The sequence below is a fragment of the Heliconius melpomene genome, chromosome 4 (genome assembly GCF_056956725.1).
Source record: "Heliconius melpomene rosina isolate 202511_hmr_F chromosome 4, ASM5695672v1, whole genome shotgun sequence".
Classification (NCBI taxonomy): Eukaryota; Metazoa; Arthropoda; class Insecta; order Lepidoptera; family Nymphalidae; genus Heliconius; species Heliconius melpomene.
The window spans coordinates 7,002,625-7,029,489 of record NC_140392.1 but is presented as its reverse complement, the minus strand read 5'-3'; the positions used below and the strand labels follow the sequence as shown (position 1 = coordinate 7,029,489).

At 32.3% G+C, this 26,865-nt stretch overlaps 2 protein-coding genes across 6 annotated transcripts in view; both read right to left on the bottom strand.

The window, feature by feature from the left end:
- LOC146539586 (actin-binding Rho-activating protein-like) overlaps window positions 1–22,530 on the bottom strand; it is a 29,071-nt gene extending 6,541 nt beyond the window's left edge. Inside the window, exons 1-3 of the mRNA XM_085185143.1 lie at window positions 22,353–22,530; window positions 6,749–6,885; window positions 3,104–3,281 (exon numbers count right to left, since the gene is read on the bottom strand). Coding sequence (XP_085041269.1) covers window positions 3,104–3,281; window positions 6,749–6,885; window positions 22,353–22,406 — 369 coding nt within the window. The 5' untranslated portion in view covers window positions 22,407–22,530. The remainder of the gene's footprint in view (window positions 1–3,103; window positions 3,282–6,748; window positions 6,886–22,352) is intronic.
- A 1,413-nt stretch (window positions 22,531–23,943) lies between these two features.
- The window catches only part of unc-13 (protein unc13 homolog), a 65,122-nt gene continuing 62,200 nt past the window's right edge, over window positions 23,944–26,865 (bottom strand). For all 5 annotated transcript variants that reach the window (XM_085185131.1, XM_085185130.1, XM_085185132.1 and 2 more), the window contains one exon: window positions 23,944–26,865. In XM_085185131.1, coding sequence (XP_085041257.1) covers window positions 26,692–26,865 — 174 coding nt within the window. In that variant the 3' untranslated portion in view covers window positions 23,944–26,691.

Here is a 26,865-nt window from a genome sequence, read left to right as displayed (position 1 = left end):
AAATACATTTTCTTAGGCAAAAATTGCATAGTACTTTATGACGTTTTTTTTTCAAACAATTTTTTTATCTTTACATATAAGATACAAATTTGAATAATATTTAATTATATATTATTAATATTTCTGTTAACCACACCACCTATAAGTTTGGTGTAAATCACATTAATTCTAATCACGCGACTATTTTGTCAATATATGTAAAACCTATCATTAACTTACAATACAATATGTATTCCTTCATTAAAAAAATGATATTCGCCTATACCTGAAATTTTCTTTTAGACTATTATAAAGTTATTTAATTATACATTTCATATCTAGGAAATAATTAATAAACTTTTTTCTTCACGAGAAAATTAATTTACTAACAAATATAAAACCTAACTTTTATCTAAGCCGACCAAGCCCAACCTATAGATATCAAATCCATATTTTATAAAGAAACTTGGCGAAAATTAATATTCGTAACATTATTAAGGCGTACGCTGTCGTATCTCGAGACCTGTACATCTCAGATATTGACAGTCTAATATTATTATTAGAATACAATGAGTGCTAAGAACTGTCGCGAATTCCGAATATTTCTAACATGTCTCATAGGGGCAGGTGCCAAGATAATTATCGTCACACGTATTAAATTTGTCTTGTTTTTATGTTCAATAAAAAGAAATAAGTATTTGGCATTTTCTATCATTTTTCAAGAGTGAAATGGGGTGTTGAGTTTCTTTTTTAATTAGATTTCAATTTTTGTGTTATGCAAGAGTTAAAGAATTTTAAATATATATTTTTTAAAAACAAAGCTACATTATTTCTTAAAATATTGTATAACTGGTATAATTTGAGGGCGTAGTGGCGCAGCGGCACAAGGGTGTGACTGTAACGACGGTTGTGGGTTCGATCCCCGCTCGGGGAAATAAAATATTTATTTACATTATATTTTCATTTCTTCGCTCTGGTGTCGAGGCAAAGAGCGGCGTTTAGTTCCGCCACTCAACACGCAATGCCTCCAGAATTCAGCGGAAAGTGGGGAACGGAGTGTCTTAACACTAGGTTTCGTTTTAACGAAGAAAATGAACATATTAATTATTTAATTGCCTCGAATGGGAGTCGAACTCACAACCTATCCCTCTAACACTTTCTACCCCTGTGCTACGACTGGCATCTTTTTAGTGATTGCTTATAATTATTGTATAGAATATTTTTTGTTTTCCAGCTTCGAGCTCGAGCTTTCGAAGTCGAAATTAAAATTACCACTATACATTTTTCCATTTATAATAACACAAGAGACGCCTTTAATGGAACCTATTTGAATTAAATTGTATTGAATGAAAAGTAGGACAGACAGCCTTCCATTTCATAGTAGATTTTTCATACTTTTCAACCATTTTCTGAAAGGATATTCAACCATGCTCCACTTTTCGTCTTTCACTTAGTTTGCGTACTAAGCTGAACGAACTGAGAAGATATTCTTTACAACTAGATAAGTATTATTAAATATTGACACGGCCTATGTAAATATTTGCTTTAGGTCACATTCAAGTGTACAGTATACAGTAAAAGCAGTCGAAAGAAACTTTTGGTGTAACTCTAAATATATTTTTCTTGTTCTATATTATTTTTTTTTCATTTTAATACCGCTCGCTATCAGGATAGTTAGCGAGAGCTTGTTAAGACACTTTGCTCTCCACTTCCCGTCAAATTCTGGTCAAATGTGAATCAATATAAAATGAACGAAGTGTCTTAACACTAGGTACCCTCTGTCTACCCTGCTGTGTGCGAGATACAGCGTGAAGCTGATTTGATTAAATTATTTATACATTTTTCTAATTATCTTGCTTTTATCCTGCTCTATTTTAGTATCTAGTAGTTTACAATTGTCTAAATTGTGTTTTATTTGGTTATAAAGAACTGAAAAATCCTTTCAACAACTTATTTAAATTTACGTTCAATATCTAATTGTAATTTCTAACTTTATTAATGTTTTAAATGTGAAACAGAATAAACAAAAAATGAACTGTAAATGGACGCAAAAAGTACGTAAGTGCCACCATAACGCTAACTTCGTCATGAACCTCACAAAATCAATCGACGACGAGCTTTCGACCTCCCCTTTGAGAAAAAAAGTTATTAGAAAAAGCTTGACTTGTAACAATTTCCATAAAGAATATATATTTTTTAATAATTTTAGGCACTGGCAACTGTTTCTTTTTATTAATTTGTTTATTACTTCCATTTATTTCTTATACTTTAATTAAAACAGATAAGAAAATGTGCTTTCCGAGTGATTTAATTACAATCATATAAATACTATTTTTTATTTTGTAGCCAACGTTTCCATGGCTTATGTCTCAGATTAAAATAAATATTTATAAACATCTTTAAACGTAAGTATCATATAACATGACAATATTCAATACAATTTATATATATACTTATTCAAAAATATACATAATCTATATGTCGACGGCAACCTAACTTAAAATTATATTTTCACACCGTAATTAAATTTAAAGGAGAGTTATTTCTCTCCTTCAAAACTCGTTTATTGAAGACGTGTGATTATTTCTTCAACGTGATGTTTGAAGAATTCACTAACAAGTGTTTACGTAGCGTCCTATTATTCTGTTGAGTTTTTGCGAAGTCACTAATGCTATTACTAGAAGCTTTTAGTGATGTTTACAATTTATACTAGATAAAGGTAGTAAAGCTTAACTCGCTCATGAAAGCGTAATACAGAAATTTCATAATTACGCGTAATACTAGCTTGTAAATTTATTTTTTGTTTTGTACAGCGGCACACGGTAAGCACATCGTTTGTGGGTTCGATTTCCACTTTGTGAAATTAGTTATTTCAATTTTCTCGCTCTGGTAACAAGATAAAGCGACAAAGAGTAGACAACCGAGTGTTTTAACACTAGGTTCCCTCTGCTTTTGTAAATTTTTTGAATTATAAGTACAATTATATTTTATAAGCTTCATAAATGTTGTATATTTCCTTTATATATTTTAAATTCTTCTTACAATTCAAATAAGAACATTTATTTAAATATTAGTAGGTTATACACTTCTAACTTTATTTAGTAGGTAACATAGAAAAACTTACTGTGAAAAGTTCTCCAAAGGAAATTACTTTGGTCGCGTCCTTTAATTCAGGAGGTAAAAGACTTTTGCAGGGTGATTTCCCGTACTCGTGAATGATCTCACAAAGCTCTTTCATCTCTGTACATACTCTGGCTTGTGCTTCTGCTCCTCTGTGTTCCGTTTTTGATCCAGGAATTGGTCTAGAATAAAAGTTAAAATATGAGAAATATGTTTTTATGAAGCAAACGCTATTTGTTATGGGTTGGATTCCTACTGGAGGAAATAAAATTAGGTACCCAGGTTCCCTTTGGCTACCCTTATGTGCGGGATAAAGCGTGAAGCTAAAAAAATGTTTATACTCTGTTATATTTATTCTATATTTTAAGATGACTGTAGTTGTGGATTTCATTTTCTTTGAGGTAATGGGAATATTCAAAGTGTTCATCTCCTTGCTTCAGTTAGCGCTTAGTAATGAAAATCACAAGACATACTGAAATTGAGAGGAATATCAATAATTCAATAATTAAATAAAAAAATTAACGATACACAAAACTCTAAAAGGTAAATAAATAACCATAAAAGAGCTGATAATCTTAAAACATATTTTTTTTGAATCAACGCTAAAAATACTTTCGATTAAGTTATTTTTCAAGTAAAATAAAAATTAGTTAATTTGTTTGCGAGCTATGGTGCCGCAATAGACATACATAATATAAACACTTACAAACACGTAAAACTTATACTACAACTCCCTGTTTTCCTCAGGGGTTAAAATCGGAGAGATTATTCTTATAACTATTAATACTCTATAAATAAATCCAACTAAATCGAGCATATACAATATCCTAGTCCATTAAAAGTTATTTTGAGGAATTAATGTTTCTAAACTTGCGTTATTTGAGTCAATTAAAACTTCTAGTTTCTCATACAAGAGGTCTTAATTCTAAACATATATTATGAAAATTAAACTTATTTTGAAGAAGAAACACAATGTCTTTAATTATGGTGGCTTTCCAAATAGGTTACATTTTTTATGTTTAATGAGCGGACGTCCGTTTCAGTCCATGTGATCTGTATTTACAGATGGATCTCTTCAATCAAGATCAAAGAGCTTAAATTTTTACTATTTATATATTTCACATATTTTTAAAATTCTTATTCAAATATTTCTGATATTTTTTTTCATAAAGAAACAAAAATTATTACAGAATGAAGATAATTGTTGTATAATTTTTAAATAATCTAATAAAATGCAACCACTTTTCTTAGAAACTACACGGATTTTAATACAGTTGTCATTAATAGAAGTCAGTCGTGGCTTAGCGGCACAAGCATGCGACTGGAAGCGTAATAGACTGTTTGTTCGATCCTCACTCGAGCAAATGAAATATTTAACATTTTCGCTTCCTCGCTCTAAACATTCCATTCCAGAAAATCTAGTAAAAGCAGATAAGCGAGAAGCCTTAGCAGAGAACAGATGGTACATGTAATGGTTATTGCGGAAATGAACAGTACAAAGTAGAAATCTATGAAGAAATGTAAAATGTTTACATTCACCAATTTTTAAACACACCGTAGACTGGGCTATATTTCAATCATAAATTTAAAGTGATCTATCACTTGGATCTGGCAAGTTTTCAACTGAATTAAGAAAAAAATAATAACATATATATACATACTAGTGGACCCGAACGCGGCTGCGCGCGTTTGAACTATACGAATATTTATTAAATATATTTATGAAATTATTTTCAGTTTTCGATAGAGAGAGCGTTAAGCAAGCTCATGTTGGGTGACGTTTCCTAACAAACTTTGCAAATCGTTGCTTAGCAACGGCGGTTGTTATTAACATGGCGGAATAAATTGCAAGTCAAATAAATAAGTATTTTAATATATTGGTATATATCGATAATATTACAAATATGAGAAAAAAAAAGTATTCTATGTTCATCCCGAGACCCTCAAGTATCTCTATATGAGTATTTTATCACAATTAAATTAGCAGTTTGGGCCTGATTGCGGTAAAGACAGACAGACAGACAGACAGGCAGACAGATAGACATACAGAGTTACTTTCGAATTTATAATATAGGTATGGATTTCATAATATATATATTTGAATTAGTTGTAATACGAATTATTTTAACATAGAATGCACAAAACTCAATAATTGGTAAGAGAGGTAGGGGGAGACCTCGGTTTACCTTCGAAAACACAGTATCAAAGATACTGGTGACAGGTCACGTAAAAAACATGAGGACTCCCCGAAGGGCATGTATGAAAAGGTTGATGACAGTGGACGAGGCGAAAGACGTATGTAGAGAGCTCTGACTACTCCGCTAGAGATAAAGCGTGAAGTTATGTTAAGTTAGGTTAAGCACAATACTCTATTGGACCATAATTTTTAACGGAATTCTGTAAAAGGGGGAGGTTGTCCATTCGACTGTTATTTTTTTATATCTATTACTTCAGAACCTTCGAATTGGTGGTCCCATTTTAATTTGGTCCATTACTGACAATGGTATCCATGACAAAATCCTATAAATCCATAGTATTAAAAAATATGTTTTACTTTTTAAGCAAAACCGTAAGGCAACTGCAAAATATCCAATGTGAAAATAAATATTTTAAAACAAAATCCGTATGGAGAATTGTTAAATATTTGGACGCGGTGTTAAGCGAGCATGAAAATATCCATTTGTTCTTTTAAATTTGCATTGTTTTACTCTTTTAGCTCTACCCACTTGTATAGTACCGACTCTTTAAAAGTAATGAACTAAAAAGGAAAATATTTATATTTTATCAGCTGTATCCTACACGCAGCAGGAAACCAGAAGAAACCTGGTGTAGAAGTAACCCCTGGAGGCATTGCGTGTTGAGTGGCAGAACTCGACGCCACGCTTTGCGTCCACACCAGAGCGAAGAAATATAAATTTATATTTAAAAAAAATCCTTGAGTAGGAATTGAACCCACAACCAGACTGGTGTGACTTATGTATGTGGTATTTAGCTTAAATTATTTTTTCTTTACATTTTATTATTTCCAGGCAGTCTAGATTTATATCATAATAATTTAATAATTATGAAACTTTCTTTTATGTAAACACTTCTTAAATATTCAGATCTTATGCTGAAAATTGTTAGTAAAACAAATATGTAACTTTACTGCTTTTACCCTTGAAGCTGCCTTTAGCTAAAGTTTTTACTTTTATAAAGTCTTTTTAGAATTGAAAAATACTTAAATTATTTTTCATTTACCAAATCTTATTATAATTAAACCACTATTTCTTTGTTTTTATTATAAACAACAATAATTATTTCCCGCCTCCTTGGAGAATCCTGTGCCTCCTTTACTGAATGAGAGAAGAATAGAAAGAGGAGAGCATAATGCCTGGGTCTTACGACCTCATTATAGTCTCTAGACTCTTTGAAATTTACATTAGTGCTCTCTTCCACTATCTAAGTCTATCTCCATCTTAAAAATATGGCGTTAACTTTTTAATACCGCCTTCGAAATACATTAATGTTGTAAACAATAAATATGTAAAATATTAAAATTATCGGTGTTAAGATCCGCCACTCATTACGCAATGCTTTTACCATTTACATCCCTACGCCAACCTATTACAAACAAGAGAAGTTAAAAATAGTAAATTAATTTACTTACTTGCCATATTCGTCCTTTGAGAATGTAGGTTTGGCATTCTTATCGAAGTGACCGCTGAACGCAGTTATTTTTTGCAATTCGCTGTGTGCTTGAGCTTTGTTGTCGAATGCTGATATTAAGTCTGTTAACGATGAACTCTATAAACAAAAAAATATAAATATAAAAAAATATTATAGTAATTATAATTTCTTATCAAAAACGTAGGAGTAAAGGTGCAGTTGATGCAGGATTTGATGGTTACAGAAAATTGAAGAGATGTCTTCTGTTTTCTTTTTATTTTTAAGCTTCACGCTGAATCTCGCATATAGCAGGTTAGGTATAGGATCCTGGAAACCTAGTGCTAAGGGCCCTCTGTTCCCATTAAGACATTAGCATTCACCATTTTTCGTTATGCACAGTGCCACGCTTGTACGCCATATCTCAAATATTATTATCATTTGGAAAATACATTTTTTTATATATATATTTACTATTAAATAAATACGTATATGGCATGTCCTATATATCTGCTTTAACTGGGAATAGAACCTATACTCCACAGCTATACGCACAACAACAACACTAACTCTGTAGTAAAAACACAAGAAAGAAACTCCAGTTTGTTTCTAAAATGTGAATACAAAAATACGCCAAAGTAATCTTACTCAGCCGTAAGGTATGTAAAGACGAGCCAGCAAAAATAACTTACAATAAAACTAGAAGAACAAAGATGATGTCTCGAATATTATTAGCTGTTAAACGTTCTTTCAACATGAAAGTTCTGTACTAAATCTTTCATATTTCAATATGTATAATTGCGGATTGCGATTGAGATATATATCAAAAATTTTATTAAATTCGGCTTCACGCTGTATCCCGCACACAGGGTAGGCAGAGGGTACCTGTTAAAACACTGTTCCCCCCAATGTGTAGTGGAACTCAACGCCGGGCTTTTGTTATTATTATTGGTTTGGTAAACTAACTAACTAACTAAAGTGGTTGTTAGTTAGTTTTGATAATATTTGTACAATATTTATAGTAGAAAATGTCAAGGGATTTAAACTTTAAATTTTCATACACAAATAGATGTCAGCCATATTGTCTATTGTCCACTTATATTAAATACATTAAGTGAGTTGAATAATACATTAAAATTGTTTTTTATGTAGCAGGGTATGCAGAGTGAGCCTAGTGTTAAGATACTCCGCTCTCCATTTTCCTAATTCCGGAATAATAGCTTGCACCCTTGAGTGTTAAATAAATAAAATATACTCTATTGCATATAAAAAAACTAGATAATGAAACTTATAACAATTGTTTATAATAAGATGATTTTTATCACGTTTTTGTAATTAATAAAATACCAGAAATATTATCTAAAAGTGCATTATAATAGCTAAGAAATCCCTTCAATAATGTGAGGAAAGTATAGAAAAAAAAGAGTCTAATATGGCCGTACTATTCTTATCAATAGATTTTCCTTACAAGCTTTGTGGATTACATGAGCTTATGTAGTCCAATGATTACTTCGAATTGAGATAGGTGATATATGAAATTTGATATACTTTAAATAAATGAAACAAGATTATTTTGAGACATTACAGTAAGTATATAAAAGTCTATTATTTTTATTATTGTATCATAATAGAAATAACCCAAGCCAGTTGTGACGTTGTGGGTTCGATCTCCGCTCGAGGAAATATTTTTTTTGGTGGTGTCGAGACAAAGCGCGGCGTTTAGTTCCGTCACTCAACACGAAATGCTTCCAGAAATCGGCGGAAAATGGAACGCATCATAACACTATTTCCCTTTTGCTTATCGTGCTGTGTGCGGGATGCAGCGTGAAGCTGATTTATTTTAAAAAAATGCGACAGAAACAATGAAAATGAAACACATAGTAGGCATATACTATAAAATTTTCAGTCATATTTAAATTATTAATATTAGTCATACATAATAAATTTTTTTATAAATTACGATTTTTTTAATATATTTAATCCATCAAGGTCTCTTCTAGGTCTCGAAAAGTGATAAGTGGCTATAATTTTTTTTAGCACACACTAGATTAGATAATTTAAAACTTTTAACATCTCAGTTATAGCACATACTTTCAACACAATCATAAATAATGACCCTTTCAGACGTCCTCGCACGTGTTGTGGCGGCTTTCTAATTGTTTTTGTGCGAATATTTTAAAAATATAACGAAATAAAATTCCGAGGCAACTTTTTATTTACTGCTAACACTTTAAACGCTTTGATAAATAGTTTAGAAAAGCCGTAATATTGTCTTTAGTTCGCAGGTTATAATCACAGTTTGTTCTTATATTAATACAAATCCTATATCTTATAAAACAAAGTCGCTTTTCGTGTCTGTCTGAACTTTCTAACTCTTCTTCTTCTAAACCACCCAACGGATTTTTATGCGGTTTTCACCATTAGGTCAAGTATTTCTCAGGGAAGGTTTATATATAGTTTATTATTTGTACATTCTTATGTAAATTAACATAAATACGATAAATGTGTCTAAAGTCCTACCCATTGAGACACTTTCGCGCATGCGCTGCTTTAATGGTAAGTACTACATGAAAATAATGTACTGGAGTATTGTTTCTCTTAATAAGATCTACAAAAAAGTCCGCGACAGCATATTTTTATCTTTTAAGAATAACGTGTAGTGATCATTTTTCTGTCTAAAAATAATAATTTCAATATATTTTTTATTGTGAGGGATATTTTTCCATAATGGTATTAATCCTTATCCTTTAAAATACTTTATTAATTTTCTACGTTAAACGAAGATAAAATTTGCTTTTTACACAATTTCGAAATTGCGAATAGTTTTAGAGAAAAACGCATTTAATTGTTGACACATCAGCTGTATGTTACTCAAGTTTCACTTATCCCTTACTCTCAGCATATAAATAAGTATATTAGTTACGTTGGCCATTTAATGTAGACCAAAGCTGTCTTTTACTGTTTTTCATTTTAATAAGTACTTTAGAAGTTGTTACAATATCAAAACATCCTTGCCGCCCCGCGACGTTTTGCTTATACAAGCGCGTCATGAGCAGTCATCGGTGGTTCAGTGGTAGAATGCTCGCCTGCCACGCGGGCGGCCTGGGTTTCTTCCGTTTAAAAATAGTCATTTAACTATCTAAAAATAGTCATTTAAATATATTTTAATAAGTACTTGAAAAAATTAGTAGCACAGATTTAAAATTACGGTACCTACTAAAAAATCCTTGCCGAGTAAAACAATTGGAAAATCCTTATTGAAACTACGAAAATGCGAGTTGCATTAGGGTTTAATTAATTTTCACATTATCTTAAGTGCTTTGCAAACATACATTATATGAATAATCCAGTAGTAAAAGCGGGTGAAGCCGCCAGGGGGTCGCTAGTTATTAAATAAAATCATTCCTCCGTAGCTACCACTAGGTTCCCAGTTACCCTCTGCCTACCTTGCTATGGGTGTAACCCACCACTCCAAAATAAACTAACATACATATTAGGTAATCTAAATTAAGTAACGAGGACAACCAAAGGGTAAAAAATGCCTAGTACTATATCAATCCAAACAGGCATAAATTAATTGATTTTACGGTTTCCTGAGGGAGGCCTAGATTAAACGACCAAAGTCAAGACGTCTGACCTCGGGCGGCCGGCTATGCGGAGGGCTGCTCCTTAGGTGCAGATCAGCCGATACATCAGCGCAATGAAATACGTTGGACGCGAGACGACTAATGTGTACCTCTAGGGTTTCTACCTAGGGTGGGTTACGGTGAGTGGCGCGTGGTGTTCACGTAGTATGGTGCCTGCGTCACTCGCCGGTCGCTGCTAGACCCCGCACTCTCAACTCTCACGCAAAATGTCCTGTCACTTACAAAGCAGAGCGGCAAAGACATGCGCGACGTGCTGGGGGGTGCCCGCTCTGAGCACTTTATGAAGTAAGCCCGGGTGCCAAACGCGGTCGAATACGCGTGCTACGTCAAGGAAGACTGCTATTGCACACTCACACTCTCTCTCGGTTGATCACTGTTGCGTAGTTTACCCAGAGTGGTATACCCGCTCGCCAAACTGGTCGTTACTTGGGTGGATGTGCGACTGGTGAAGTGAGAGAAATAACTTCTCGAACAGCTTGGCGACCATGCTGAGGAGGATTATAGATCGGTATCCCTCAGCAGTATAATAAGCAGGCCCTCGTTCCATGCCCGGGGGAAAGAAGCCAGGCGGGTGCGGCGGATCCACTATTATAAGCAAAATGTTGCGGGGCACGGGGGGACGCGTGGTGGGCGACGAACCGTTAATCAGCAAGGACTTTTTAGTACTTTAATTTTAAATCTGTGCTACCAATCTTTTTAATATATTTAATATATTTAAATCACTATAGATAGTATTTATGCAGGTGTATAAATATATATATGTTTTATCGCGCCATGCCCTGTCTTTTAAATTGATTCCTCTAAGATTAGGTTGCCTGGAAGAGATCACTTTTAGTGATAAGGCCGCCCTTTCACATTTATTTTTTGTACGATTTTTTTTTGTTTTTGTTAAATATGTTTAATAAGGTGTGAAATAAAGAGTTTTTTATGTTTTTATGTTTATCACTATTTTTAGAAAAATTTTTAAACAGCAGAAATTATTAACAAAAACCTACCTATTAATAACTTCTACAACAAATATGAAAACAAATATATCGCGCTTAAATAATACATTCAACTCCAATTATCCAATACGTGCAAACACATCTAAATCTTCGTTGCTATAGAGGCAGGCGGGTTTTTTTTTCCGAGCTAGTGGTTAATGCTGTTAGCCCTATTGGCTTTTACAGCGACATCGGTTGGGTAGGGAAGAGGGTACTCTGTCCCTGATGAAAAGCAAGCAGCACGTGGCTGCCTGTGAGGAAAATTAAATAGAATGCATCGGCCGGGAATCGAACACGGGCCGCCCGCGTGGCATGCGAGCATTCTACCGCTGAACCACCGACGCGTGTACGGCTGGCGGGCGCGGCGGACTCGCTTGTATAAGCAAAACGTCGCGGGACGCGTGGCGAGTGGCGAGTCGTTTCGCAGCAAGGATTTTTTGATATTGTAACAACTGCTAAAGTACTTATTAAAATGAAAAAACGTAAAAGACAGTTTTGATCTGCATTAAATGGCCAGCGTAACTAATATACTTATTTATATGCTGAGAGTAAGGGATAAGTAAAACTTAAGTCGGCACAGCTGATGAGTCAACGGCGTTATGTGTCAACAATTAAATGCGTTTTTCTCTAAAACTATTCGCAATTTCGAAATAGTGTCAAAAGCAAATTTTATATTCGTTTAACGTAGAAAATTAATAAAGTATTTTAAAGGATAAGGATTAATACTATTATGGAAAAATATCCCTCACAATAAAAAATATATTGAAATTACTATTTTTAGACAGAAATATGATCACTACACGTTATCCTTAAAAGATAAAAATATGCTCTCGCGGACTTTTTTGTAGATCTTATTAAGAGGAACAATATTCCAGTACATTATTTTCATGTAGTACTTACCATTAAAGCAGCGCATGCGCGAAACTGTCTCAACGGGTAGGACTTTATACACATTTATCGTATTTATGTTAATTTACATAAGAATGTACAAATAATAAACTATATATAAACCTTCTACGGAAAACACTCGTCTTAATGGCGAAGACCGCATCAAAATCCGTTGGTGGGTTTAGAAGAAGAAGAGTTAGAAACAACAGACAGACACGAAAAGCGACTTTGTTTTATAAGATATAGGATAAAATATTTTTATAGGTACCATTACCATACCATACCATTACCATACCATTACTATACCATATAGATATTTCCTGATTTAGCACAAAAATCATATTTCTAGGATTTTCAGTCCTAATATCCTTACAAATCTATTTTCGCTGCAACCATGAATAGTGAATGAATATTAAGTGAACGATAAATGGAAAACGTGTGACCTTAGATGCGAACAGGATAGAAGTGTGACCTTCTATTTACTGTGTTTGTAAACTTTATATTTCTCATGCAGCAGGATAGACAGAGAGAGTCTAGTGCTAAGACATGAGTACGAGTGAAAAGTGGAGAACGGAGTGTTATGATTTGATGGAGGTTTTCTCTTTTTGATTGATGTTTTTGTAGACAAAAAGTATATTTTAATAATTTATTTTGGAGGAAGTTGAATTCTTAGATGCGGAAACCGGAAAAGATGTTCTCCTTATTTATATTCAAAATAATGTTAAGAAACAGAATTATATTTTTTATTGAAAGCGTGACATTTAAAAACCCCATTAAAGATTTACCTTTCAATATACTCGTAATATAGAATACTAATTTTGTATTTCGTTACAAATCTCCCTAAAAAAACTTGGGACGTCCAGCGTTGAAATGACGTAACCTACTTTTGAAATGAATTGAGTAATCTTTTTCACTTTCATGTTTTTCAATTATTTAGAAAATGTTCTTTTAACGTTTTTCAAAGCAATTTTCTTTTCTAAGCATATAACTACCTACTACCCCCTAACTAAATAAGTAAGTCAGCTTAGCTATTAAATGTAGATCAAAATTGCCCTTTACTGTTTCTCATTATAATAATAAATATCAAAAAATCCTTGGCTGCGAAAAGGCTGTTCGTCTGTTGGTCTATTGGTCTGTTGGCCTAGGCTATCACCATACTAAAATTCATCACCCTAGGCTATCACCAATCACAAAAATCCGTCTATTGCTGTCCAGCAATTCTTACGTGATTGGAGAACTTTGTTCATTATAAAAATAAAAAAATAAGTAGGTGAAGTCTATTGAGTGATATATTATTATAAAAAAAATCTACCATTTTCATAAATATGAAACATCCACGTTCGTATTATATTAAAACCAAAAATAGTCTGTTAAGGAAATGTATCTAAAGGAAAGTAATAAGTACATGGAATACGTATCTAGTTTTCCAATAGATATTTATTTTTTTATTCATAAAACTTAATAAAAGCTTTTCCTTATGACATAAATAATAATATAATATTATGGCACAAGGGCATAAGCGTGTGACTGTAATCGCGATGGTTGTGGGCTCGATTCCCAGTCGAGGAAATTAAATATTTAATATTTTCAACACCAGCCTCCAGGAGTCGGCGAAGTGTCTTAATGGAAATAATATATGTCCATTTTTTTCCTATTATTTTCTATATCGTTCGTTTGCTTTTGTAAACGGTAGTGCAATCTTCCTGGTGTTTATATGAATTCCTTGACAATAGAATTCTATCAAAACGTTGAACAATAAAACATATCTTCAAGGAAAACGCAAAAATATGGCCACGTTTCTTTATTATTTTTTTATTCAATTTTCTTTTTAAATGGTATGAGCTTACAATAAAATCTTCAATTAGTTCTCCCTATCTGAATGGACGTAAATTTTATGTTTGTCCATGGTATTTTTTTTATTTTTAGCTGGGAAAAATTGCGAAGGCCTTGAATAAAGGTCAGTCGTGGTGCAGGAGCACAAGCGACAGGTTGTGAATTCGATTCCCATTCGAAACAATATTTAATATTTTGATTCCCCGATCTAAGTTCTTTGATTATTTCATAGATACTAAAGTTTAGTATTATTATATTATATCATTTATTATACCTAGGGACCCTAGCGTCTTACGAGACGTGAAATTTTATTTAGTAGATATATAATAACATATAGGGAATAAGTTTGATATAAATAACTAAATACAGGTATTTTCTAATATATAAAGGAAATATATACTAAGGACTACTACTACTAAATTTATGTTCGGTCTTTATATATTTGAGTCGAATAGCGAGACATATTGCGACGTAACGTCGTTTCCGTTTGTAAATCCTTATTATAATTAGAAAGATTTATTCGACGCGTGCTGCCAACACCTGCCGATTTTTGGACTAAAATCTCTTAGCTATCATTTTAAATATATTTTCCATATAATATATAGTCTATAATATATAACAAATAGTCCGTTTTCCTATGGTTATTGTGTGTTGAGTGATATGTGTGAGACCAGTCGTGGTGCAGGGGCACAAGGTGCGACTGTAAAGCCGACAGGTTATGGGTTCGATCCCCACTCGAGAAGATGAAATATTTATTTCAATTTATATTTCTTCGCTCTGGTGTCAAGGCATAAGCTAGGCGATGAGTTCTGCCCCTTATACATCCAATGCCTCCAGAATTCAGCTGAAAGTGGAGTATGGAGGGTCTTAACACTAGGTTCCCTCTGCCTATCCTGGTGTGTACGGGCTGTGTGTGAAGCTGATATTTTTGATTTGATTTTAGTAGCAATGTTTAATGATATTTTCCACAACAAATTAAATAAATAAATATTTTATCACTACTTTAAATTTTTTAACATTTTATGTAATAATCTATAGGATTTACGTTTAAACAGCAGCCATGCTGTCAAATAAATTGCTTGATGAATAATGAACTGAGGAAATTGACGCACTTCCTGTGTTTGCTCCACAAATGAGATCGATTACGGGACCCTTTGTTAGCCTACCCTACAACTTTTGTCTTGTAAAATCTTCTTAAAACATTGTTAGCAATTAAGGTTTAAGAAACATTTATTAGGATATTTCTGTCTGTGGCATTTACAGTGGTATTTCTTAAAGTAAATTATCTTTTAAATCATAATTAATACATAATTTGAACGTTAAATATTTTGAAATAAAATATTTTTCCAAAGAATTGATGTATACTGAAATAAAAAAGAAATCACAAAAATATTATTATAATAAATTACTATAACAGACAATGTGATGTTTATTACAGAAACTAGTGGCAAATAGTACGTGGATTGACTTTTCTCCGAGTTAAACAGAACCTGAGTTTTTTCTTTACTAAATCAAAATATTTTCACAAGAATGTATGAAATTAATAAAACGATCGTTTGTTACCAACATATTCGTACGTGAGTTTTCGTTTATTAAAAGTTACTAATTTATTATAAATCGTATAATAATATATAGGTAAAGAAAATAAGAAAAAAATCTATCTATTATTATCTATTATAATCAACTTCACGCTGTATCCCGCACACAGCAGGGTAGGCAGAGGGAACCTAATGCTAAGACACTCCGTTCCCCACTTTCTGCCAAATTCTGGAGGCATTGCGTGTTGAATGGCAGAACTTAACGCCATACTGCCTCGACACCAGAGCGAAGAAATGGAAATATAAACGTAAATAAATATTTCACTTCCTCGAATGGGGATCGAACTCACAACCGTCGCTTTACAGTCACACCCTTGTGCCGCGGCGCCGCTACGGCCTCATTCAATCATTATAATTAGTTTTAAAAGATAATGAAATAAAATTGAAGCATAACCAATATTTGGGTGAACAGCTAATGATTCAGAGTCAAGACCTTGGATGCGATCTTATGAGCGATCGTCTCTGATGAGTCACACTTCCGACACTCAGAGCGCTAACAGGAATGTTTCTGGTATTTACATGTTAAATTTAGACGCCCAGTATAAACATATTTACGTAGAGAGTTACCTAAATCGCTTTGTTTGGTCCAACCAATTATCTTTTAAACTATTAAGAGTAACTCGTAAAATACCAGTGGTAAAATTATGGTATTTGGGCAAAAAACCTTTCTGCAGAAATTCGGTGGAAAGCAGGGAACGGAGTGTTTTAACACTAGGCCTCTGACTCCATAATCGTAATTGCGGTGTAAAGCGAGAAGCTAAATATTTCTTTTCTGGAGAGTAATTCGTGCATCACTATGATTAGTGTAAGATATTTTCTACCTAAATAATGATATACCAGTATAAGGCCAGTAAACGCGACAGGTTGTGGATTCAATTTCCTTCATATTAAATATAATATATTCATTTTGTCGCTCTTGTGTCCGCTTAAACACGGCGTTGAACCACTAGAATTTGACGATAAATGAAGGACGCAGTGTCTTGACACTACGTTATCAATCCTATATAGTGGCTGACAACTGATAGAAGAAACGAGCCGAAGATGGAGCTCAGTGGCGTGCCATTTCAGAAGGCCTATACCCAACAATGGACGAAGACAGGATAATAATAGCGTAAAGCGTAACTAATAAACTCTGCTAAATATTTTGCTATGTACTAGTTTATAATTTTACATTTAAAATGTAGTATTAAAGCTGACCTCATTAAATGGATGTTTAAAACCGAGATTGAAAATAAAATGAATCGTAAAAAGATCTAAATGAAATCTAGTTCATGAAATACAAGTCTCGAATTGAGCAAACTTGTTGCAAAATAATATGATAGGATTACATAGATATAAAATATCGTAGCTTGCAATCTTATATATTTCAAGTTTGGCTCTACAATGATTATAGGTTCAAATGCTATACATGTCAGAGAGTATTTATATATTTATTATTATCCCGCTCTATCCCGCATTTAGAAAGATGCTCCTTTACTCAGCTAGAATATAAACACTTAGTTTATCACTCCCCACTTGAATTCAAAATATTGCTTAGTGAGGGGTGAAGCTTAACGCCCCTCTTTGCTTAGCAAAGGTAAGAAAATGAATATAATTAATACATTTGAGTGAACATTGAACACACAACTACAGCGGTTACAGCCAGATGCTATCTCACTGCACCTGGCTGGCTGGCTGGCTTCTTTACTAGGTCCAGCAACACTGTCAAGAATGTCATCATCTGATAAAGAAAATGGTGGCGTCATGGTCTATTTTCTAACATCTAATATCCTCAAGATTCATAGAAACTGGTAAATGAAGTGATTTTGGCTGTTGTCTCTGAATGTATCCGGAATTATATTATTCATGAATTATATTGTATTTTTAATATTCCATTTAACCTTCGAATTTAATAATTGAGGCCAGTCGTAGCGTAGGGCACTAGCATATAACTGTAAACACAACAGGTTATAGGTTCGCTCCCCACTCGAGAAAATGAAATGTTTAATATATTCATCTTACTTTGGGGTCAAAGCGCGGCGTTGAGTTCCGCCACTCAACAGACAATACCTCCAGAATTCAACGAAAAGTGAAGAGTCTTAACACTAGATTCCCTCTGTGTACTCTGCTACATGGGGGAAACAGCGTGAAGCTGAAAAAAAATAGTAATTCTAAAAATCTTATATTCAATTTACTAGTTTTATTATAATGAAGAGATCCAGCATTCGCAGCTGTTGGCGACGTTCCACGCATAGCGACATTGTAACAAATAATAGTCTAGTTTATAGAGGCGTGCCATTGTGTGGAATTCAAAAATTCAAAGAAAAACTGCTCGGATTAATGTAAATCTTTAGTGTGGTTAGTTTAGATTTGATATTTTGGTAATGGAGATTTTCTTGTATAATAAAATAGTTTTTACGATTTACGGCTGTGTCGTACGAAAGTCTAAAAACTCTAAAAACGTACCTTAGTTATCGGTCCTGAGTTCAAAGTTTTATTCTACCCCATCTATATTATTTTTTGTTGTAGATCTCTTTTAATAAAGGCATTGAAAGAGTAGAATTTATAATTCGTACGACAATACATTCTATCCATACCTATATTATAAATTCGAATTTTCTGTTAATATATTATAAATTATTAGAAATTCGTCTGTCTGTCTGTCTGTCTGTCTGTCTGTCTGTCTGTCTGTCTGTCTGTCTGTCTGTCTGTCTGTCTGTCTGTCTGTCTGTCTGTCTTTTACGCAATCAGGGCCAAACGGCTAATTTAATTGTGATAAAATACTCATATAGAGATACTTGAGGGTCTCGGTATGAACATAGGATACTTTTTCATATTTGTAATATTTTCGATATATACCAATATATTAAAATACTTATTAATTTGACATGCATCCGCCATGTTAATAACAACCATCGTTGCTAAGCAACGATTTGCAAAGTTTGTTGTTAGTAAACGTCACCCAAAATGAGCCTCCTTAACGCATCTCTCTAATGAAAACTGAAAATAATTTCATAAATATATTTAATAAATATTCGTATAGTTCAAACGGGCGTAGCCGCGTTCGGTTCCACTAGTTTTATATAAAAGAAAGAATATAATTTATGAAATTTTCGTAAATGATAGTATTTGACGATATATTAATATAATATTATATTTGTTTTCTTCTTTATTACTTCACTATTCGATGTAATATCCTGTTCTATTGACAAATAATTCGTATTTATTTCTTGTAAAAAAATAATAATATAGTAGCTATTAGCTTTGCACATATTCCTTGAGAAATTCCTCACATTCCATATACTTGTATCTATGAAATTAATTTTTATTCGAACTTATGTAGATTGTTTTCTTATTGTAGCTACATAAAAAAAAATCGTTTTTTATATAGAAATATGTAATGTATATTTGAAAATTGAAATCATTAGTAATTTCAGAAGATATTCATTCAAAGAATACCATAAATTCCAACAGTTCTGGGTTCTGACCCAGTATACCGTTTCCATTTCTTCGCTTCCCGCTTTATATCAGGATAGACAGAGTTAAATTAGTGGCAAAACACTTCATTCCCCACTTTCCGTCGAATTCGAGGCGCTTTGCCTCGTTACCAGAGCGAGGAACTGAAAATATTAAATGTTTCATTGCGTCGAATGGGAATCGAACCGACAATCGTCGTGTTACAACCGCACGTTTGTAATATAGCAAAAATTTACACCATAGCCAGCTATAGCCGTGGTCAAATTAGTTTACAGTAAAGACTAAATTAGTTTACAGTAAGCAAAAAAAAAAAATTCTTTTTACAAAATGACTGAACGAATGACGAGCAGGATGTAAACAACCAATAAACGCACATTGACTTTATAAGAAAAACAAAGTGATTTTTTTACAAAGGTGAAGGGGCAATAAACTATAATTATTTTGGGAGAGAAAATAATATAACATAATAAAAGTTATTAGACGGCGAGAAATAATATGTATATTAGCTGTTTTAGAAAACACCTACTCAAAAGTAAATATTTACTTTTCTCTTTAAATATTTTGTATTCTGAATTTTTTCTCTTTAGATATTTTGTTTTTTTAATCTGTTGTAACATGTACCGAATTTATTTATTTTATTTTATTTAAATAATAATTACGTATAAGTTCCACCAAATACTAGTTAAGTTAATAAATAAAAAGCTCGATAATTCAGCTAGTTGAAAAATGTTTCACGGTATGTACCTAATATGTTGGATTAATAGATAATGGAGGCTTACTACTCAAATGTTGGTACTTTTAATAACATTTTTGTCCGCATAAATAAATATTAGGCTAGGATATCACGTTATATCTTTTAAATTATTTATGAAAAAAAAAACACTTAAAACGCGAAAGCTTATTTAAACTCCAGAAGTAATAAACACAAGTGTATTGAACTTCTTCTTAATTATAATTTAATATATTTTCCATAATTAAGAACCACTCACAAGGAAGGTAACAACATATCAATTAGAAATATACATATATTTAAGGAGTCAATTTTTACGGTTCACCTGTTAGTAATTAACGGAATTAAATGAAAGGTCGATAACATTTTACTTATAAAGCTCTGATAATCTTTTCTAAAATATTAAACGATGTTTACTATGTATTTCAACAAGAAATGCCTCGGCGGAAAGTGGGATACGGAGTGTCCTAACACTAGGTTCTCTCTGCCTATCCTGCCCTGCCATATGTAAGAAACATCGTTAGGCCAAGAAATCAAAATAATAAAAATAATGTATGACACTTTTGACAATTGGTGATATTTTATAAAATATTTCTTATATTGAAAGTTGGAAGTAGAATTTAATTTTTTTTGTATATTTTTGGCTTTACGCCGCATCTAGTAGGGTAGAGTTAACTCTAGTTGTCGTTAACGACATGACATTCCGTGGCAGAATTTAACTCCGTGCTTTCTTGCCAGAGCGGGATGATGAAAATAAGTATACTAAGTATCTAAATATTTTTTAATTTTATTTTTTTTAGCTTCACGCTATATTCCGCATATAGCAAGAAAGGAAGAGGAAACCTAGTTTTAAAACACTGTTTCCATTTTCCGCCGTATTCTGAAGATGTTTCATTGCATTTTAAATGGCGTAATTCAACGCTGCGCTTTGCCTAGATACAGAGCGAAGAAACGAAATTATTATATATTTAATTTCCTTTTGTGGGAATCGAACTCACACTATGTCGCGTTTGCAATCGTACTTTAAGCCCCTGCGCCACGACTGGCCTGTAGTAAACAAACAGTATAAATAATATTTGACGTCAATAGCATACGTAAAAATGACTTTTGTTTTTCAATAATATATCTCTTGCAAGTTATACTAAACAACTAAATATAGCCCAAACATTTAAGTGTTGATAGATTTAATACTTTGGACAAACATTTAAAAGCTATTTTCATATAAAATTATTTCAAATATTTGTCCAAAAGTATTTTTGCGTTTTATAATATTTTTTTCATGTTATAATGATTGCAAACGGTGGTAAGTTCGATTTCCACTCGCAGGAATCAATTATTTTCATTTCTCCGTTCTGGTGACAAGACTGAACTGAAACTCAACACAATGTCTTGAAAATTGGACAGAACATGGAGAATTAAATGTCTTAACGCATGTTTGAGAACTCAGTGTTTTAAGACTGGATACAGCATGAAGCTACAAATAAATATGCGTATAAGAAATACGGAGGTATAGCATAAGAAAAAGACTTGTTAAAAATGAGATAAAAGGTTCTCTGAGTGTTAGATAAGCAATGATAAAAACAAAAAGGATCAAAATGTTCTCTCTAATGTTTCTTTCTTATCCAAATTCAGTACAAAAAAATCTTGTACCGACATTCAAACATTTATATATACATAATATGTTTATATATATTATATTCCATTATAATATTCATATATCCCACTTCAGTATATTCTAATCCCACTTCAATCAAAGGAAGGACCTTCTAAATAAGGTAAAAGGTAAAGTGAAAGTAAGGATAAAACAATACAATGAATCCTTACGTTTTTTCTGATACACAAAAAGGAAATAAAATGTAAAATTATTTTTGTATGGACTCTACGTCCTTGCTACCATGTTGTTTCTTTTACAAGGTTAGTTGTGTAAACAAAATGTTTTACGGTCAAAATGGTGAATGAAAGAAGTGAAAATTAAAATTTAAACATGTTTATTAATTTGTAAATATGTGAAAGATTCTATGTCTACTTATTATTCTTATTCTTCTTATTTAGAATACTGAAAATAATTTCATAAATATTCATATAGTTCAAGCGGGCGAAGCCGCGCGGGTTATTGTATTCATCGTGACAATGAGATAAATAATTAACATTTTATATCCTAATGAATTCAATGTTAAATATTTAATGAAGGCTATTAAATATTTTTTTGACGCAAAGCGCGGCATTGAGGCCGCCACCCAACACACAATGCCTGCAGAATTTGACGGAAAATGGAGAACGGAGTGTCTTAACTCTAGGTTCCCTCCACCTACTCTGTGCGCGGGATACAACGAAACCACAAAAAGAAAAGAAAGAAGAACACTATCTCAAGGAAGAGTGTAAATACATATAAATCTAGTTAAAACAACACTTAAGTAAACAAACATTTCACACTGTAACAACTTATAACAGGTATTATATAAAGAAGCCTTACCCGAGAACGCCTCATACCATCCGAGTCAGGAATAGTTAGGAAATTTCCGCTCATTTTGCACAACACTAGCAAATACTATTGAATTAATGTATTACGTATATATAAAATAAAAATAGCACAAAGCCGTCTGTACAGCGCGGTGGTCAGTCTTGCAGTGACTCTTTGGTTTATGAATGAATGACGTGTTTAAATACTTACCCGGTGCCCGTGACGTCACGTGCCAGCATGTACGAGTGTCTACGTTCCAATGAAACCCAAATAGCATATCAGCTGTGTTCCTTGAAATTTTATTTGTGAATTCAGTGAATTTAGTAGATATTGTGATGCAAATTTTGTGAACTTGGTATATTTGTTTGTGATAGTTGTTTGTGATAGTTGTTTTTTCTTAAATGTATTATGCTATTTTAGGAACAATACATTTAATTGCAGCGAGTTAGCGGTGATAATTGCTTGAAAATGCATTTTTTTTAAATATTTCAATCAATTTGTTTAACAAAATTGTAAATGCGCTTGTAGAATCATTATTTAACTAAAATAGTACATTTAAAAATCTAATTATTTAGAAGCCAGTGCAGTTTTTCGAGGCCAGTCGTGCCGCATGGGCACAAATTTTGACAGTAAAACCGACTGGTTGTGGGTTCGATCCCCAATCGAATAGATGAAAAATTTATTTAAATTTATATTTCCGTTTCTTCGCTCTGGTGTTGAGACAAAGCGCGGCGTTGAGTTCCGCCACTCAATGCTCCAAGAATTCTGCGGAAAGTGGTGAAAGAAGATGACTTAATGGGGAACAAAAGGTCTTAATACTAGCTTTCCAGGTTCCTTCTGCCTACTCTGCTATGTGTGGTATACAAAGTGAAGCTATAAAAAATCTTACGATGTAAATTCTTAAGATTTTTAAACAGTTAAATATTGACATCTAGTTTTGCTTACCATGATTTAATTTATCAATTGCAATTTAATTTATTAATTGCATTTATAGCTGAACATGAATACATATTTAAATTGTTTAATGAATATAATCTACTTATATGGTGATGTACAAAGTTAATTTAAATAACTCCTAACGTTTGTTGTGATGATGAACATGTGAAGAATATTAACTAATGATGCAAGTATTTAAGTCCTTAAAGCTAAATTAAGAATTACAAAAAAAATAGGAATGATTATTGGTAATAATTAATACGGAGAGAATAGTAATAGAAAGCAAATAATTGGTAAGCTTAGAAGAAAGTTTATGGTAATATAAAATAGGTGAAAAATAAATATTTAAAGACAGACTTTAGTAAGATTTCATTTGGAATATATACAGAAAAAAACAATGTTTTATGTGAAATATAACAGTAGTACTTGCTTTTATTTTATTGAAACTCATAAATTTATTATATTTATGTATTGTATAAATGTGTAAATGTATTGTATAAATGTGTAAATGTATTGTATAAATGTATTTCATTAGAAAAATTGTAATTTAAGTAGCCAATCAAAATGAATAAAAAGCCGCCATCTTTAAAAATCTGTCATCTCTAGTAGATAACACATATCATATTAAACATACACACACACACACAACCAAAATAAAAACACCATGTTATATTTGAAATACGGATATTTATTTATTTTTTTTCATAAAAATTCTAAATTCAATAATGTGTTTAAACATGTAACATTTACATATATGCATTTATACAAAGATATATGCAATGTTAGTGATTGTTAATACTAGAATTGGAGCGTAAACGTCTTATAACGATGTTGATGTGACATCACATTTTACACTTAAAAATGATATTTACCAAATATATTGTCAAATGGTAAAGGGTTTTTTTAATGTGGTAATGAAGTTCTATGTAATAAAATAGTAATGGGTTGCTGTGCGCTTTTCTTTATTTCTAGCTCGATCGCAATATCTTCATAAACTGGGAAACTTTATAAACTGAGGAAAAATAATTGTAATATAAAAAAAACTATTAAAAAATTTAAGTTTTCAACAATTTCAAAAGGTTTATGCAGATAGACGATCCCATGGCTCGTACATTCAATGTGATGGACGTTGAGGATCTAATTAAAAATTAATTTAGTAATAAAAGTAATTTACTATTTATTATTTTGTTCTGATATTAAGTTGAAGCGACAAAATTTATTAAAACACGATTCACGGTAGCTATATATAGTAAGTAATTGTAAGTAAAGATTTCAAATAAAAATATCACTAAACAAACATCGACTTGTAAAGGTGAGGATAAACATTGGATACATTATTAACCTGACATCAATTCTATCCATTCATTAGGTATATTTTTCTAAAACAATTGCTCTAAACAATTTCTATTAAAAAAGCACACGAGAAGAATATATCTTTTACAGCGGTGAAACGATAAATTTTATATTTATTATAATATAATATTTAACTCGACCGTATTATGTGTGCTTCGATATAATAATAATAAAGAAAAAACAATAATTCGACAATAAAACTAGAAACAGATTCTGTCGACTGAAACCACTAAAATCACCCAAGAACCGATATCAATTAGTTAATAAGACGAGTAAATATATTATCTTTAAATATATTATTGAGATTTGGACTAGACAAATCACATTCTATCTACAGATATGTAATCCATGATAAATACTAATAATATATAGAAAATCTAACTCCCGTGTTTGTTAAGTGTGTGCTTCCTGATTGTGTCTTCAATGCCAACCGACAACTAAAACAATACTAGTCTACGAAAAATATCGATTCCAAATAAACATAGCGTACTGTTAAAACAAATAGATTTAATATGAAAAGAATATCTTATGAAATAACAAATAAATTGGAATTTATAGCTTTGGTGTGATATGCATCGGTGAATCATTGAAAACACAATTTGTTTACGTGTGTTTTAACCACAGTGTATTTTGCTAACCTCGAATTTGTATGGATAACTTTTACAATAATGTTTTGCCATTTCAAACGAGTACATATTATAACACGATACTAACGTTTTACCAAACGAAAAAATCTTTGAGCACTGAATGTCTAACATTAGTTTTTTTTTTAATATTAAAGGATTTTACGAACAATATTAATAATAATAATAATAATTATATAGAAAGTGAATCAAGAACAGATACAGAATCGACATCGACAAACAAATGAGAAGCTTTAACAGTTAGTAAAACATATAGTGAACTTTATAAAGCAAGTCCACATAAATATCCACAGTTACGTTGTATTTATAACAATATCACAATTTTCAATAATATACAAAAGACAGGAAATAGACAACATGTTTAAACAGGTCAAGCGTAAATTAATAGCGAAGAGGTGATAAACACTCGATATCTATATACATTATGGATCTCATACATCGCGGATCACTTAAAGACGGGATATTAACGAGTTTTTTTTTTAATATAAAATTTGATGAGACCGTACAATTTATGGTAAATCATAGTACCTATATTTATCCAATTTTAGAACACCCATCTCCTAAACGTGCATTAAAACGCTCTAACAACAAAAACGAAACTCGCATCACATTTCAACACTCATATATACGTTAATACTTTTACATTTTCCTCGACAGAAGCATAATTATTATGTATACATTACCAACAAACGAGGGAAATCATTTACATAAGGCCATATTATATTATTTACTGTACACGTATAACGAGATGATCGAGTAGATAAATAATGTTGATTTTAATATTAGGGGGTTAAGGAAATAGGTAATGTGTCTGTATTAACAAACAGTTTGGTCCATACAAGTAGAATTAATACGTAAATCGTGTGTGATGTCCACACACTTTTAGGAGTCCAGCAAAATTGGAGAACCTCCACGAGACCGGCCAAAACGTTTTCGATTCGAAATCGTCAGTAATTCTGATAATTTTTATTGCATCTGTAACGATAAAACTTTTGTGCTCAACAAAAGGTCCCATGGAGGCCATTTAAACAGATTTAATTTAACATTGAACTTATTCAAATTATATTTTGCTGAAACCCTAAACACCGGCGGACTAGCGCCCGGCCGCCTACGGTCAGTCTTTTATAAGGGCTAATGATTAGAATTTGTGCAAAATATTCAATATTCTACTATCCGCGTAACTTAACATCGTAAATTTATTTACAAAACGATCTCTCTCGAGAATGTATAAACGTAAACGAGCACTGACCGGTAACCGCCGGAGCGCAGTTGTATCTGTGTGTTTATCTGTATGTTCGTTCAAATATACTGAACTCTTCGTAATTACTATGATTATAATCACAACCGGTTTATCCCAGTCGTAAGGGTTGGAAGATCCACAAGGATTGGTACTGTCACTCGGTTATTGTTTATGATTCTCACGATGGTCCTTGGCTACCAGTTGGTGCTTCCGCTCGCATTTCTGATTTGAGCTTGACGAATTCTCTCGCAACTTCGTCGCTGTGCCTTTGGGACAGAATTCTTAGTATCGTCCAACCAGTTTCGTCCATCTTGACGCGAGTGCCCAGAGGAAGCCAGCACGCGCATGAACC